This window comes from Pseudonaja textilis, chromosome 1 (assembly GCF_049901715.1).
Source record: "Pseudonaja textilis isolate UNSWEBS1 chromosome 1, rPseTex1.2, whole genome shotgun sequence".
In the NCBI taxonomy this organism is placed as follows: Eukaryota; Metazoa; Chordata; class Lepidosauria; order Squamata; family Elapidae; genus Pseudonaja; species Pseudonaja textilis.
The window spans coordinates 147,117,945-147,136,222 of NC_141990.1; the positions used below are offsets into that span (position 1 = coordinate 147,117,945).

Consider the following 18,278-nt stretch of genomic DNA (forward strand, 5'->3'; position numbering starts at 1 on the left):
CTTGGCCCTAAACTTCATAAGTGGAATAGTGGCCCATACTTTAAAATCAGAAAGAAAAAATAATAATACTCCCTCTGGATAAAAACTTTCATCACAATCAACCTATCAAAATCTGTGAGTTTATGGAACCGTGGAGATGGAGAATTTCTTCCATAGTGGGTAATTACAAGCAGCTCACTGTATGGGAACAGTTGACACAGGATTTGATATAAAGTTGTTGTACCAGGAGATTTACTGTTTACAGCACAAGATCTAGGATATGTCCACAACAAAACTCACAAGGCCATCACACAGCCCATTATACCAACATCAACTCCATCAACCAATCAAGAGGCAGCAGCGCAGCCAATCAGCCCAGCACACCAGCCCCCCCGCCCCCAGCAGTATTTATAGAGAGACAGCAGCTCCGATCACACTGCTTGCACTGGCACGAAGCCGAAAGCACCAGCCTGAAGATGGCAAGTGGGACCTCGCCAAAACGTTGCCAAGATACTCTTAATCTTACACGGGAAAAGACCCGAACACACCTAGACCTATACACACACACACACACACACACACACACACACGTGTGTGTGTGTGTGTGTAGGTCTAGGTGTGTTCGGGTCTTTTCCACATTTGTTTTCTGAGGTTTTCGCGGGTATTTGTATGTGGATCGAAATGTCGCCTAAATACTTCCAATTTTACGCGGGAGAAAACCTGAATAACCAAAGATACACACACACACACACACACACACACACACACACACACACACACACACACACACACACACACACACACACACACACACACATATATAATTTATCTCCCGGCCTTTTGAGTTTGCAAATATTCAAGGTGATCTACAGCACTTAATATGAAATGTAAAACATCAAAGTAACCTCTGTGTAATTAAAATAAAAACAATAAATAAATATGACATTAATTGGGCTATTTATTTTGTTGCTGAAGTTTATTCAAGACACTTATTATACTGATGATAACTTGAGTTTAGATTTTTAATAAATACCATGGCCCTTTTGACAGCTAAGTGGACAGATCTGCCAATATTATATCCTATGTTATTTTCAATTATATATAAAATATGAAAAGCAGGGAGTATAATTAATTTACTAAATTAAAGCCTAAGGCTAAGTACTATGTCAATTACCTCTACCCTTTCTGCACATTGATTCTTTTTATCTGCTTTACTATTAATTTTAATGTTTTAATGCCCACTGTTTAATGTTTTGATCCTGTAATTGATTCTGTTATTTATGGTATTGTGAGCAGCCTAGAATTGCTTGGTACTAATTAATTAAATAAATATTAAGGCTTGTTGATAGTGTATCATTTAATTGTCAATTTCTTTTTATTTCCTTGATATCTCCAAATGCTATCCCAAGTGTGGAAACTTTGCAGTCTTGGTAGATTTCCATATTGCATCTCAGGACCATATGTGGTTTTCTGATCATCAGAGAGAGGTAAAGACTGATCATTCCTACTTTTAAAAATATCTAAAGAAATTGATCTCAAGAAGTTCATGATTTTATAAATCCACTTCAGCTGCTCAGTGCAGAGCTAATTTTATGAAGGAAAAAGCATATACCAGTTTTCTTCATTTCTACTTCTCCCTTCATTCTGTTCTGTATATATTACAGTGGCCATAGCATAGAGCCATGATGGCGAACCTAGGCATTAGTGCCGGAAATGGCATGCAGAGCGATCTCTGCTGGCACGTGAGCCATCATCCTAGCACAGTTCTACTGTGCATGCACGCCTCCCACCAGCCAGATAGTTGTTGGGTATCTGTTGTGCATACACAGGGGGGGTGGGGCGCATGCACAGGGGTGGGGATCATGGTGGGGTTATGCGCACATACACGGGGGCAGAGGGAGCATGCACATGCATTGCATTATGGGTTCAGGCACACGTGTGCGTGCACTCTCAGCACGCAATGACAAAAAGGTTACCCATCACTGGCATAGAGATTTTTAAAAAAAGAAAAAAGGAAAACATGATCTTTAAATTTGGTCTATGGGAAAACAAAAAGTATTTTATTTAGAAAATAAATTATATTCTGTCGTTTCATTAAAAAAAATAAAGCAATTTATTTGTCAATAATATTGTGCTTTATTAATATGCATAGATTAAAAAATAATCACTGATTTTTGATGTACTTGCATTTTTTTTAACTTGCAAATCACAAGTTTTGTAAGAATATATTATTATGTGCAATAAGTAGAAAAAAAAAATCATTCTTCTCGGTCTTTATATTTAAACTCACCTTAAGACAAATTATCTCCCAGGAAGTCTGTCTTCTGCTGAAAGATGCAGTTGAATCAAGAGTAAAACAGTACCTGAAAGCACGTAAATTGCACGGCCGGTGCAAGCAAACCGAACATGGAGAAGCTAATTCTTTGTCTTTAAGAGGTAAGAGTTCATCGTTTTTATTTACAGCTCCATTTACTTAATCTTTTGATTAATACTGCACAGGTTTTTTTTTTAATCAAATAGGTAGATTATATAATGTGGAAGTAATCAAATTCAATAAGAAATGGCGATGCTTTTAATATGTGGGTGATGATTTCATCATAGGATCGGGTTTCTTTTTAACTCAAGATTTTTATTCAGAGCTCAGAATTAAAAAGTAAGCATGCAGAGACTATATGAACCACTTAAAGAAGGAAATGAGAAATAAATGATCTCTGATCAGTTGGCGGCCATTAATAATTTAATGGATATATGAATGGCAGAATACAGATCCCAAGTAGTTTGTCCTTCATATACTCCTTATCTTAAAATCTCACTTCCTGGGAACTCAAATCACTCCAGAACACGTGAAAACGGTGGGCAGAAAGTGTTTTTCCGTTGAGACCAGTCTATCAGGGCAACCTGGTCCATCCAAATATGGGAAGGAGCATATTGCTTCCGCTTTGACTTTCAGCCCCAATTCAGGAGCCTTCACAGGCAGTCACTTCTGCCTTTTTGTGTGTTAAATTTAAATTTACCAACAGAGAAATAGAGGGAGACTAGTATAGGTATTTCAAGCTGTTTAGCTCTCATCAGCTAACAGTACCCTTCTGGGATTCGAACCCAGGTCACTTGCATATTAAGCAGATGTCCAGTCTCACCGGGAAAAACACTTAATTTCCCCCCCTGGTATGGCTGACAAAGCAAGGAGAGCCCGTGACCTAGAGGTTAATACATCTGCCTAATATGCAAGTGGCCCGGGTTCAAATCCTAGAAAGGTATGGCTAGTTGATGAGAGCTAAAACAAAATAAAATGAGGTCAAATAATTTCTTTTGATTGATCAAACGGGCAGAAAAGTTCCATGCTGAGTTTCCGTAGTTAGAACAGAGATGGAAATTTGAAAGAACAGATAAGCTCCTGCTCGTGTCTCCTTCATACCACCTATCCTGGATGAAAGAAGGGGATGTAAAGCCTTCTTCCCAATCCAGATGTTAGAAAGATGTGCTAAAGCAATGTGTTGTTTATATTTGGGGAAAGAGCTGAGCAGCTGTGAGCAAGCTGTGACTTTCTGCTTGGATGTTGGGAAATAACACTGAAAATATATGGGCAACACAGTACAAACTCATACAGTATGTTTTTCAGAAAATAAGTCCCAGTTAGATCATTGTTAACTGACAAGTTATAAAAGATTATACCATGTGTGACGTGTGTGTATGAGGATAGAGTAATACTTGCAGATCCGTGCATGTATTGTTATATTATTTAATCTAGTTGAAAGTGAGACTTTAAGATTGTACGGAGCAGTTAAAAATTAACCATATATTTTAATCTTTGCATGTTAAGTCTTTCTCTTGTTTTGTGGTCAGATATAATCTTTGGAAGAAAGAATCCTCTGGATTTCTCACAGGGCATTAAAACTGTCTAGGTGTTTAAAGTGAAGCATGTCTGAACATTTTCCAGCATCAGACTTAAAAAAGAAAAGAAATAGCCTGGTTTGGTAACAGGGAAGGATTTCTTTTAATTAAAAATAATTACAAAAGTGGTGGCATTCAAAGTATAATTTCCTTACCTTTAAACTTCTGATTTGATGTTTAATAACACAAACTACCCCCTTTCCCCTAAATAAAATGGAATTGCAAACAAAAGAAAGTAGAGTAAGGTTTTTATCTGCCCTACCAAGTAGACCTGACCAGGATATCAACCATAAGCCAAGATATACTTAATGTTATCAAAACATAAATGTCCAGACTGAAATAAGTAAACTGGGAATCAGAGATCTGCAGTGGAGTGAAGTTCATGTCAGAGGAGTACCAGATTTCATTGTGGACAAGAAAATCACAGAAGGAATGGAGTGGCAATAATTTGCAATAAAAAGGTATCAAAATTAGACTTGAAAAACAACCCCCTCCTATAAAAGAATGATTTCCTTTTGAATCCAAAGCAAGACAGCAATATTATGGCAATCCAAATCCAACAACAGATGCAGAAGAAGCAGAAGTTGACCAGTGCTGTGGTGACTTATAACACCTTGTAAATTCAATTCTCACAAAAGACAACCTACCAGTTATGGGAGACTGGAATGCTGAAGTTGGTAATAAAGCTGCCCAAATGATGGGATAATCCATAAAAAGGAAGCAGAAGACAGTTTTGCCAAGAAGGTTCTGTGATTATTAAAATGGAATATATTTTATTTGTTTATATAATTTTTTAAAAATTGTAACAGTCTTCCAACAACTGAAAAATAAAATAAAATGATGGTACAAATGGATACCACCTAAAAGAACAGGATAGAAAAAAGGTCTATAGTATTCAGTAAACGAAAATACTGCTTCTGACTACAGCTCACAAATTCCTTAAAAGTACAACTGAAGAACATGAATAATATCATCAAACCAACCAGATATGACTTCATCAATATTCCATGCGATACAATGAATACTGTAGACAAGTCAAGTCAAGAATAGTTTTAACAGATTAGACTGGGTAGAGTGCTTCAAGAATGCTAATGCCATTAAAGGTGAAATCATCCAAAATACCCAAAAAGAAAAAAGAAAAGAAAAAGCAAAAGAAAATGAAATGGCGATTTGCTGATATGCTTACATAGTCAAAGAAGAAAAGTAATATCGATAGAAGAACATTTCCCCAACGATCCCAAAAGTGCTTTTTCAAGAGGCAGCTGGACTTGCTGTTTTTTTTTTCTTTGAAGACATTTTGCTTCTCATCCAAGAAGCTTCTGGAGAGAGCTAGAGAAGGTTCTTGGATGAGAAACTAAACGTCTTCAAAGAAAACCCCAAAAAGTCCAGTTGCCTCTTGAAAAAAGCACTTTTGGGACAACCATGACCTAGATGGCTGAGAATCTCCATAGACAATTTGCCCAACTAAATACTGACTTTCAGAGAACAACAGTCAGGAGTCCTACCTAACGGGACTGAGAACGATAGTCAAATGGGAAGGACATATTTTTGGGGAAATTGCAAGTATCAAGGGAAACCTTTTAACAACCCTAAAGCGACAGAACAAAAGAAGGGAAAGACGATAAATGCATACTGGAGAAAGAAGAGGGACGATCTACGGTTTCCCTCTAGGAAAGTGGAAAAATGACTGCTTGGAAGGTTTCAGTGTCCCGCCTGCAGTTCCTTGACTTAGCCTTTCGCTATTCTGCTTACCCCCAGGGCCCACAGAGCTTAGAGGGAGCGGTTGCCTCTGCCAAATTGCTTCATGCTATTAGCAGTCTCTTCATATTCAGAAGGATATTAATGCTCTATAATACTAATTTCATAGTGATAGAAGGCCTTTAAATATTTTACAGCTTAATAAAGTTAAACTCAGCTGACTGAATTGCCTGGTGGATGCCATGTCCTGAAGCGTCTCTCTTTCTTCTGGCGCTCTCTAAAACTTGCTTAACATATTTTTGTTGCCTCTGTTTATCCCTCTGTGTTTCTGGCTAAAGGTCCCGACTGATGATGGGCAACACATGGGTTGGCCTAAGAGTTTCTGTAAATAAGAGTTTCTTAACTTGGTGTCCTCCAGGTACCCTGGACTACAATTCCCACACTTAATAAGGTTATTGACCTTGTTGGTTGAGGATGATGAGGGCACTAGATTGAAGAAAACTTAACCTGAGCAATCGTACAGGCAGGATTCTCTCTCTCTCTCTCTCTCTCTCTCTCTCTCTTTCTCTCTCTTTCTCTCCCTCCCTCCCTCCCTCTCAAAGATAGATAGATAGATATGTATAAACACACACAGAGTTTAGATAAAAGCTATTTTCTGTAGCTTCAAGCTTAGTGTTGAAATATTGACTGAAAAAAGATAATTAAGGGATTAGATGTAATTTAAAGCATGAAACTGTAGAGTATTGACTAGCAGCACTAAAATATTAATGCTTGTGTGGCCTATACATTTTACAGCTTAAAGAATGAGATAGATTACAAGGCCGATATATCATTTAGTTCTTTCAATGTGTTTTCTCTAAAAACATTTACTTTTATTTATTGAGAGTTTTTAGTCCCTGCAGCACATAAAAAGAATACATTTCAAATCATAACGGATAAGGGCATGTGTACAGCATGTGAAATAGCTGGATTGTAAGGAAGAAAAGGTTCAGTGTTTTGGAAAAGATTGTGGAAAAAGAAGCAGGGGTGTGTCAAAAAGCACAAAAACACTTTGAGATCATGATGGGCCTCCATAGGCCTGTCTTGTGGTTTTGGAGAAGACTTTGCTGAACTCAGAACAGAATGATCCAGGTGCCAGATTTTGCAGGGAAGTGAATACCTGCCAGGCCACTCCAGATAACTCAGCTGCTGAAAGGCATTTTCCCAGGTGAATAGTCTCTAATAGCCGTGGGAGACAGCTTTCCCTTGTTGCATGCTATACCACAGACTCTGACTGGCAACCACACAGATGATCGAGTTATCAGCAAATAAGTGTTGCTAGCATGTTTATGGAGAAGGTTACCAATCCAGGTGGGGAGACCTCAGAAACTGCTTTAAAAAAAAAAAGTAATTGAGAGGGCCACCAGCTGGAGCTTGCTGAAAAACATTTAGAATTAAATTTCTGGTTCCAGGAATTTATTAAATCTCAGATCTGAATAGAATTTTGGTAGAAAAAATTTCTGCTGGTTATTAAGGGCATTCAGAAATCCTTTTTGCACTGTCCACAAAAAATGTTGGTTGTTAAAAGAAAACTGCAAATAAAACATATACCACCCCCCAAAAATCCTTTTTAAAAATTGTTTAACTTTATTTGGACATTGGATGATCAAACATTAAAAACTTTAAAAATTGCAAACCTACACATATAAGATGTTTTTAAAAAATCCTTGAGTATATATTGCAGATCATTCAGAAATCAAACAATAAAATTAGAACTACTTTCTCTCCATCACATTTTTCAAAAGCTCTTGTTGAGTTTAAATTTTTAATAAAAAGTTGCTATTGAATGCCTCTCTTTTTGAACCTTATTATCTCAATTTTGGTAAAATACCACAGTTTAAAATGGCGGAGGAAATTTCAGAGACTGTTGCTGCTGCTTTCATAGTACTGTAATTCTACATTAGCATCTTTGATCTCAATGTCCCAAAGGTGTTTTTTCAAGAAGCAACTGTACTTTCTGGTTTTTCTTTGAAGACATTTCACTTTTCATCCAAGAAGCTTCTTCGGCTCTTGAAAAAGCACCTTTGGAACAGCCATGACTTGAATGACTGAGAATCTCCATAAATACTTTGATCGGTGTAAAAGCTAATATGGATGATGAAAGTGCTTGAAGGGTTGGACTTGGATGGGGGAGGTACAGATTCCATTCCCTACTGCAATGTTTTTCAGCCTTGGCAATTTGAACATGTATAGACTTCAACTCCCAGAATTCTCCAGCTAACAAGCTGGCTGGAGAATTCTGGGAGTTGAAGTCCACACATCTTCAAGTTGTCAAGGTTGAGAAATACCACCCTACTGGAATTGGAATTTTGTCATTGTCAGTCTGCATCTGGGTCTTTCCAGTTACAGCACAAAGCCTGCCAAAATCAGAGGATGAGGCTGTTGATCAGCACAGTTTAATTTTCTGATTTAACCACAGGGGTGTGAACAGATTGATGAAGGCCTTTGTCTGCAGTTGTCATTCCTGAGGCTGTTTTCCAAATGAAATTTGGAATCGTATCAGTGAATTCCAACTCTTACCCCATCTGCAGCTCCAGGGTGTAGATTATCTACTTTCCTTTTAAGTCTGCATGCTAATATGAATAGTTTGTTTTGGTAGAAGCTGTCCAAATTTCTGTGAGTATTTTTATCTATTCTAAAATGACAATAGAAACATCATGTTTTCACATGATTTCAGTAAAAGTGTTTTCAGTGACAGAAATTTACATGATGCTCTGAGTTGTGCCAATCACAAGAGAAGATATATAAAAATAATATCACATAGGGTTAGAGTCAGCGAAATAAATATTTATTTCTGATCCAAAGGTGTGAAATTATTACCATGCTTCTTTTGGGCACATAACTGTGTACATCAAAAACTACATTTTCACATTAATGGAGCCATTCCTTCCATAATAAGAATGACCAGGAACACTTCAATTTAAATGTGCTTGGGAAAAACCATTGCAATTATATTTCAAAATTTTAGAACATACAAACCTTTGCTTGTTCCTTCTTCCTGCAAATATTATATTGCTCCTCTGGAATAAGACTTACAAGTCTGTATAAACCTTCTTTCACTTCAGTTAACAAACTAAACTGAAACAGACCCAAATTGTCTTCCTCTCCATGTTTTTCCTCCCTTGGCATTTAATCATATAACCTGATGAAGAACTACTGGATTTCAGCTCTTTTTAAAAAATTGTTCTCTTGAACTTCCGGTGGGGGAGACAAAGCGGAGTGGGCGGAAAAAAAGAACGGTCTCTATTCTTCAAGCTCAATCGTTTCACGTTTGGGATCTTTTGGGGACATGGTAAGCCTGGAGAGCTATGTGGATTAGAGGGGAAACCCCGGGTGGCAACGAGGGGAAAGGCAATCTCCCGCTGCAATGAAAGGAAACCCCCACAACCCTGCATGAAAACGCCTGTCATTGCAAGATGGCAGACCTGAGGCCATGACGAATCACTGATGAGGAAGCAAAAAATTAGTTAACAGATTATGTCAAGTGAACAATTAGTTCCCAATATTGAAATAAAAGTGAAGTACCTGAGACAATAAGTCCTGAACTATGAATTGGCAAGAGAAGGAGGCTCCGGTAGTGGGGGAATCCCTGAGGAGGCAAGCGGCGACTTGGCTAGAGGAGCAGTGAGTCAGCAATATCGTGCAAGGGAAGGGTTCGTAAAGAGGTGGACAGAAAGCTCTAAAAAGAATCAAGAAAAATGGCAAAACACGCAAAGAAGAATTGAAAGGAAGGAAACTGGAGGGAAAAGCCTGGAATTTAAAGTGATGGAATATGGTGAATAAAGACGAAGGAAAGAGAAAGTAGGAAAAGCCAATGAGAGGACGTGAAATGGTGGTGTGAGAGCGGAGAATTGCCTGACAGAAGACAGAAGGAGAGCTGAGAAGAGCTGAAAAGTGGATGCTGTTGGAGGAAGAATGATGAGAACAAACGGTGAAGGCGATCAGAGCTGGTGTGGAGAGAGAGAGATTGGCATATCAGACAGGCTGTGAGAGAAGGAAAAAGTCTGGAGAATGTCGGAGAAGAAGATCGGTGGAGCAGACGGGCAGTGTGAGAGGGGAAAGGAAAGGAAAGTTGACGATGGACGGTAGAAGGTGAATTGGCTGCGAGCTAGGTCAGAAAAGGAGTAAACAGGTGAGAGAGACAGGAGGAAAGAAAGTGACGTCTCGAGTTATAAGCTGAAGTCTGGAGAGCATTGGAGGGGGGGATTTTGTCATGAACAAAGATGGAAAGGAAGCAACAGGCAGGAGAGGCTAAAGGAAAGAAGCGACACTTCGAAGCACAAGCTGGAACAGATGGGAAAGTGGGAGAGAGAAATTTGAACAAGAATAACAACATGAAGAAGGAGTAGAGAGACTGGAAAGTGGACTGTGAATTGGTTAATAGAGGAAGTCAAAGAAGGAGTTGGTGCTGCTGTAGGAAGGAAAGATCAGAATTAAAGGAAGGGAGATCGGTGCATCAGGCAAATGGCAAGAAAAGGGAAGGGAAAGTGGATGGTGGATGGTGGACTGTGAGTTGACTATGAGTTGGGACAGAAAAGGAGTAACAGGCAGGAGAAGCCAGAAGAAAGAGGTGATATCTTGAAGCAGAAGTTGGAGGAGATGGGGAAATGGGAGAGTGGAAACGGAAGTGTACCTACAGAATGGAGAACGAGTAGAGAGGCTGGAAGATGGTAAAAGGATTTAATATAGATAAATAAATAAAGTAAACTAATTTAAAGATAGTTCAAGATTTAAGTTAACGTATTGAGCATGTAACAAATAATATATTGTATTTAAACTTACCTATCCACCTGTTTTTATTTAGATATGTAGACTGAGGTAATATTAATATTTAGACTTATATAGATAATAGCATGAATTCAAATTGTGTTATATATCAGTAAATATTGTATTTTGGTAGATTTGCTTACCTGCAGGTATAGTTGGTTCCGGATTAATAGTGATAATATACAATATATTTGGATACCTGACAAGATAGCCATAGATAGAGAGGAATATTTAGTAAGAAATTATATTTAGGTGAAAGATACTATTAATTTGTATTGATATTTATTGGAGGAACTTGGAAAAGTATATTATTATATAAAAGCCATCTATTAGCTGTCTTAGTGAAGTAGGAAGTGGATGGTAGTGTGGGCAGATTGAATTAGAGGTACAACGACAACTTTGAAAGCTGGAAAGGAAACGGCATCAAACTCAGCATTAGTAGTGCCATCACCATCAGATCAAAGATCGATAGAGGGAATGCTGAACATGGAGAAACAAACTGTAACAATAAATGCACAGACGACGCAAACTACATTACTATCTATGCAGGAGACTATGTTAAAAATGCAAGAGACGATGTCTAAAAAACATGCAGATTTGAAAGGAGATATAAATAAGTTGGACAATAAGGTAGAAACAATACAACAAACAATGGAGAAAAATGCCCAAAGAATAAAAACGGTAGAAATTAGGTCAGAGCAGACAGAGAAAAAGCTGGAATTGATAGACAAAAAATTTGTGGCTGCAAATACGGAATTGGAAGAGCAAATTGCACATTTAGAAATGGATAGGACATCAATCTACATGCACTTTCAAAATATAGAGGAAAGGGAAGAAGACTTGGGTGCAATTATGGCAGATCTAATCACAGGAGCCCTGCAGAGAGACAGGCAGGAAATTATTTATGAAATCGATGAAGTCTCCCGGATACATACTAACTATGCCAGACAACATAAATTGCCGCATGAGGTACGTGTAAGGTTTGCTAGGAAAAGAGTGAGGGATATTACATATAAAATTACGAGGGAAGAACCACTCATATACAAAGATAAGGAAATTCAAACATTAAAACAAATCCCAAAACAAATAAGAGAAACAGGAGAGACTACCACTTCTTAGCACTACAGTTGACTAAGTGGAACATATTTTTCAGATGGCTGATACCGAAAGGGATGCTGATATTCTGGCAGGAGAAGATCAGAGTGGATACCTTAGATAAAACAAGGGAATTTTTTGATCAAATAGTAGGGGAGGAAGAAGAGAATAGCAGTAAGGAGGAACTGGAATCAAGGAGCCAGGAAGATCAGCCACAGGAGATAAGGGAGGTAGAGAAAGAAGGAGCAAATAAGGAAGGACAGGAACAAAAGGGAGGAGAAGAAAGAGAGTTAAAGACACAACCACAAAGAGAGACTAGAATAAATAGAAGACAGAAGCCAAACTTCCAATAAGACAATGGATAAAGAAATTCAGCTAATAAAAATAAATATTAATGGGTTAAACTCCCCAGCCAAAAGAAAACAAACACTTTAAAAATTGGTTAAAGAAAAAATGGATATTATTTGCCTACAGGAAGTACACATAAAAGACCAGCATAGAGATTGTTTAGAATACCCCAGATTAGAGAAATTATATACCGTCCTAGCAAAACATAAACAAAGAGGGATAGCAGTTTATATAAATGAGAGGTTAGAAACTAAGCTAAAATATGTAGATGAAAATGGAAGGATTTTGATAATTGAATTATAGATAGGACAAAATCAATGATACTGGTAACAATGATATTGGAAATATATGTATTGTAGCAGATTATAATGCCGTGGTAGACCCAGAGAAAGATTATGTAGGTAATTTGTCAAAAAAGAAAAGGAAAATATTACCAACCTCTTTTTTTGAAATGACACAAGAATTGAGTTTGACTGATCAATGGAGGAGGATATATCCTAAAGGACAGGAATATACTTTTTATTCAAACCCGCATAAATCCTGGTCCCACCTGGATATAGCATGGATGAATGGTGAATTAGGAAATGAGGTGGATAGGATAGAAATTATGATGAATAGGTGGGCCAACCACAACCCCATAAAAATAATTTGGAAAAATATGAAAAAAAAGGAGGTGATAGACATTAAACCCCCAAATTTTGAAAGAAGAAGCATATATTTGAAGGATAAAAAAGAAAATGGAAATGTTCTTTAAGGAAAATCTAAATCAATGCAGTTCACTTCAGATAGTATGGGACACCGCAAAAGTGTATTTAAGAGGTATTACCATAGCGTGTATGGCAAAAAGAAACAGAAAGAAGGCAACAGAAGGAAAAATTACTGGCAGAGATTAGAGAATTAGAACATAAGCTACAAAGTGAAAAAATGATATGGTCTTAGCTAAACATAAATTAAATATGGTGAACCAAGAGGAGAGGGTGTGAGATGGCAAAACAAAATTTTTTTGAGCACGCCAATAAATCGGGGAGATGGCTGGCCCACAAATTAAAAAAAGAAAAAGGAAAAAAGTTGATACAGGAACTGGAGGACGAAAATGGAGAAATACAATATAAAATGGCAGGAAAGAAAAGATTAATTCAGAATTATTTTGAAAGATTATATGAGGAAGACAATGTAGATGTGGAAAGTGTAGAACAATATTTACAAAAAATAGTTTGGTAGAATTAAGGGAAGACCAAAGGGAGATATTAAATAGTGAGATAACAGCCATGGAAATAAAAAGGGTGGTACAAAAACAGAGAAGTAATAAAACACCAGGGCCAGATGGAATTCCAGCAAAGGTATATAAATGTTTGTATGAAAGCTTTGGAAATATATTGTTGGAAGTGTACAACGATGTATTGAAACTATCAAGAATACCAGAATCATGGACTGAAGCTTACATTTCCCTCATTCCAAAAGAGAACATAGATCACAAATATATTAAAAATTATAGACCACACTCACTGTTGAATGCTGACTATAAAAACTGTGCCACAATAATGGCTGAAAGATTGAAGATAGTGCTAAATGAGATAATATATCCAGGCTAGAATGGATTCTTGCTGGTGAGGCAAATTAGAAACAACACAAGAATGGTCTTGGACATTTTGGAATATTATGAGGCACATCCTGGGAAACAGGCAGCACTAATCCTTCTGGATGCCCAGAAAGCATTTGACAACCTTAATTGGCAGTTTTTGATCCAACAAATTAAAAGTATGAGATTTGGTGTAAGGTTTGAGAAAATGATTAGCACAATATATGCCACCCAAAAAGCTAGAGTGATAGTTAATGGAGACTGCACCAAAATATTTGGAATTAAAAAAAGAGTAAGACAAGGTTGTTCTATGTTACCTCTACTTTTTATATTAATGATAGAAGTGCTTTTAACCCAAATAAAGCAAAATGGGGAAATAAAAGGATTAAATATTAAAAATCAGGAATATAAAATGCAAACATTTGCGGAAGATTTAGTGTTCTTCATCGAGGAACCAGTGGAGGCAGGGACAAATTTAATAAGGGAAATTGAAAGATATGGATTGGTGGCAGGATTAAAAGTTAATAAAGAAAAAACAAAAATGTTAGTGAAGAACATAACCAAAAAACAAAAGAAGGGATTAGAAAAGGAATTGGGATTACAAGTGGAAAAAAAAGATTAAATATTTGGGGATTTGGCTTACAGGAAGATGTTCGACCATAAAGGAAGATAACTATAAGAAATTGATGTTATAAATTAAAAAAGATTTAGAGAATTGGAAAAAGTTGTAATTATCGTTGATGGGCAGAATTGCTACGATAAAAATGAATATATTACCAAAATTGTTACATTTTTTTCCAGACAGTCCCCATAAAATTAGACCGGAATTTTTTTTGAAGAATTAAATAGAATGGTGCTCAAATTTATATGGATGGGAAAGAAAGCACAAATAAATGCAAAAATGTTATTAGACAGTAGAAATAGAGGTGGCCTAGGATTTCCAAAATGGGAGCTATATTTATCAGGCAGCGGTCTTCCTTTGAATAAACTTAGGCAATATGAGAGTATTAGCAATCAAAGGACATGATCTACATACAGGATGGGATGCCTTCCTGTGGGATAAGCAAGAAAGGACACATTCATATTTCATCACCATCAAGTTAGGGATGCATTAATAATTATATGGGAGAAATTAAGGAGGAAACATTACATGAAACTACCCAATTGGGTGTCACTGCTGGAAGCAGTGATTTACCCAAATACAATGGAATAAAAAAAGAGGATCAGATATAAGGAATTATTAGATAATCAGGAAAATTTAAAATCAAATGAAGAACTCAAAGAACAGGATATAATGGTGGATTGATGGCTGTATTTGCAGATACGAATGGGATATAAAAAAGATGTAGAAGAATATGGAATAGAAAGGGAACCCCAAGTAGATCAAATCTTAATGGGTAAAGAAGAAAAATTCATAACTTGAACATATAATTATTTATTAAAAGTGGAAATGGAAGAAGAAATAGTAAAAGGCCCCATGATTGCCTGGGCACAAAATATAGCGCATAGTATACAGCTATAGGATTGAGAAAGAATTTGGATCAAAACCTGCAAATTAACATTGTCAACGGCATATAAAGAAAATTTAATTAAGATGTTTTATAGGTGGCATTTGACACCAGCAAGATTGGCTAAAATATATCTGAATATGAAACATATGGACTACACAACTCGATCAGGGCAAAGCAATAAACACAATCTACATAGACTTCTATAAAGCCTTTGATTCAGTGGTACACGACAAACTATTACTAAAACTAAAATCTTATGGTATCTCTTGACACCTACATAACTGGATAGAAGCATTCCTGTCAAACAGACAACAAATGGTCAAAATTGGGAGTGTCCTATCAAATTGTGTACCTGTCAACAGTAGTGTCCCCCAAGGGAGAGTTTTAGGACCAACTCTCTTCATACTCTACATAAATGACCTCTGTGATCATATTAAGAGCAACTGCATTCTCTTCACTGATGATGTAAAGCTGTTCAATACCACAGACAATACTGCTACCCTTCAAAAAGACCTTGACTATGTATCAATCAAATGGCAACTTCAAATCTCAACAAATAAATCCTCTGTCTTACATATTGGCGGAAAAAAATCAGAAAATAAAATACAAGCTAAATAGTCAAGACCTTGTTAAGGATCCAAACTTTGTCAAGGACTGAGTACTCATCTCAAATGATCTAAGTGCTAGAGCCCACTGTAACTACATAGCCAAAAAGGCATTAAGTGTTGTTAATCTAATCCTACGTAGCTTCTTCTCTGGAAATATCACACTATTAACTAGAGCATACAAAACATTTGCTAGACCTATACTTGAATACAGTTCATCAGTCTGGAACCAATATCATGTATCTGATATTAACACAATTGAAAAAGTCCAGAAATATTTCACAAGAAGAATTCTCGGCTCCACTACTCATTGCAGAATACCTTATGCCACCAGACTTGAAACTCTAGACCTAGAAAATCTAGAACTACACCATCTCCAGTCCGATCTAAATATAGTATATAAAATCATACATTGCAGTGTCCTACCTGTCAATGAATACTTCAGCTTCAACCATAACAATACAAGAGCACACAATAGATACAAATAGATACAAACTCAAGGTAAAACGCACCAAACTTGATCGCAGGAAATACAACTTCAACAACAGAGCGGTCAATGTCTGGAATACTCTACCTGACTCTGTGGTTTCTTCCCCAAACCCCCAAAACTTTAACCTTAGACTTTCTAGTATTGACCTCACCCCCTTCCTAAGAGGCCTGTAGGGGGCATGCATAAGCGCACCAATCGTGCCTACCGTCCCTGTCCTATTTTTTATTTTTCTTATAAATATCTATCTCATGTATTCAAAACTATATTTATTCTTATGCCTGTATCTTGTAAGCGATTGACAAATAAAATAAATACTAAAAATATTAAAAATATGTAAGCTTACAGACAGAACATATTATCATATGTGGTGGCAATGCTCCAAAACCAAAAAATATTGGGAAAAATTGAGGAAATGGATATTAGAAATCACAGGACATGGCATTGAATTGAAACCAGAAACATTTTTATTGGGGATGATCAAAGGAAATTTAAAGAAACATATTCAATACGTTGTACAACGCATAATAACAGCGCAAGGATAGTTTATGCCCAGATGTAGAAAGCTGAGGATGTACCTTCTGAAAATATGGTAATAAATAAAATATTTGATTGTGCCGAAATGGATAGGCTTATGAGGAAATTGAAAGGTAAAGAAGAGTCTGAGTTCTATGAGATATGGGAAATGTTGTATGTATGGTTAAGGAAGAGAAATAAGGTTTGATATGGAAAAATTGTAAATATATGTAAATGCTTGACACAGTACTTTTAAAATGTAAATGAATATGCACTTTGAAAATAAATAATAAAAAACGTTCTCTTGGCCTCATGAAAATATTAATTGCATGAACCTGGTTTGTAATTGTGACTTTTATTATCTCGGTTTTATTCTGCCAGTCTTCGTTGTTCAGTTGTGCTGTGCCATAATTCCAAATATGCAGGAGTACAGCATAGCAGGGTTGATAGTCAGGCAAACAACAGACATGAAATCAAAGGTTTTCCAGAGTTTTTGTTAGGCAACTTACTTGTAAAGTAATGTACAGTGAGGGCAATTATCTGAGTCAGAAAAGGAGAGAAATTACTGTTTGGTATTGACTCTTAAAGAAAAGAATTGCCATGAGAATTGGAAATCTGGGTTGGAGAGAAAAGTTGTGAGGATACTCCTTTCACCTTTCATCTTTGTCCAAACCAGGGCATTGATACAGTGATATTTAAGAGTCATTTTTGGCTCCAGTAAAACTTTACCCGATTTAGCCTATTGAGACTGGGTTTTGTAAGACAGAGTAAAGCTACAGTTCCAAGTCAGGCTGTGTTTGATTGCCACAGCAAGGCCGTGGAATTAAGGTTTCTTTTAGAATAAAGGATACAGAAATTCCACAGCCCTATATGAAGTCTATGAACATTATTTTGATCATTTCAGGGTTCCATTACGAAATCTTAAAGTGCATTGTCATCCTAGCTTGATTCTTTCCAGGCTAGTTGAACTTGTCCAAAGAAAATGTAGCATTTTTGAACCAAACTAATGCAAAAAAGTGGCAAAGGAGTATTTTTCATAGTAAAACAACAGGATTAAATGCTAAAGAGCAGAGCATATCTTCAATTGAATTATTCATGGCACTGATGTTCATCAGATCTTAAGGTTCCTCTGTGCGAAACACCAGAAGTCTAAAATAAAAGGTTGATCATTGCGTTTCTGTTATTCCAGTGAAATATAGAATAAACTGCAGAGTCACCTTCAATAGTGTAATATGATCAAGTGTTTTAAAAATTCAGTGACTTTTTTAAAGAAATGGCTCTGATGCTTTGGCATGGGCTTAAAAAGAAGCAAATCAATAACTGTATTCAAAATATTCTACAATATTTTATTTACAATACTGTACCAGTCTGAACCAAATTCTCAAAATGGCTTTTTTTTAAAAAAATAACAACAATGAGTGTTTTACGAAATACTTTAACACAATTTTATGATACTTTATTTTTGTGGAAATGGCCTCCAACATTTTTATGACATCTCCTTTTTTCCCTACACAGTGTGTTAAGAGTATGTGTCCATCTATTTTAAGTTAATCTAAAGGAGGATTCCTTTATAGAATTTATTATTTTAAAAGAAAACCCAAAAAGGTTTGCTACATTGCTTAAAGATAGATTGCACCAAGAATTGTGAAATGTGAGGGCTGGAGCTGGGTGATATAATTAAAGGATAAATGGTTGTAGCTTATAACTGGCTCTCAAGCCTGTGCTGGAACATTTAAACGTGCAATTTTGGAGTTTGTGGCTAG

The 18,278-nt window shown here is 36.5% G+C and overlaps 1 protein-coding gene across 1 annotated transcript in view; it reads left to right on the plus strand.

The window, feature by feature from the left end:
- Positions 1 to 18,278, plus strand: part of SLX4IP (SLX4 interacting protein) — a 91,372-nt gene that overhangs the window by 50,975 nt on the left and 22,119 nt on the right. The window contains exons 4-5 of the mRNA XM_026710402.2: positions 1,389 to 1,466; positions 2,292 to 2,415. Coding sequence (XP_026566187.1) covers positions 1,389 to 1,466; positions 2,292 to 2,415 — 202 coding nt within the window. The remainder of the gene's footprint in view (positions 1 to 1,388; positions 1,467 to 2,291; positions 2,416 to 18,278) is intronic.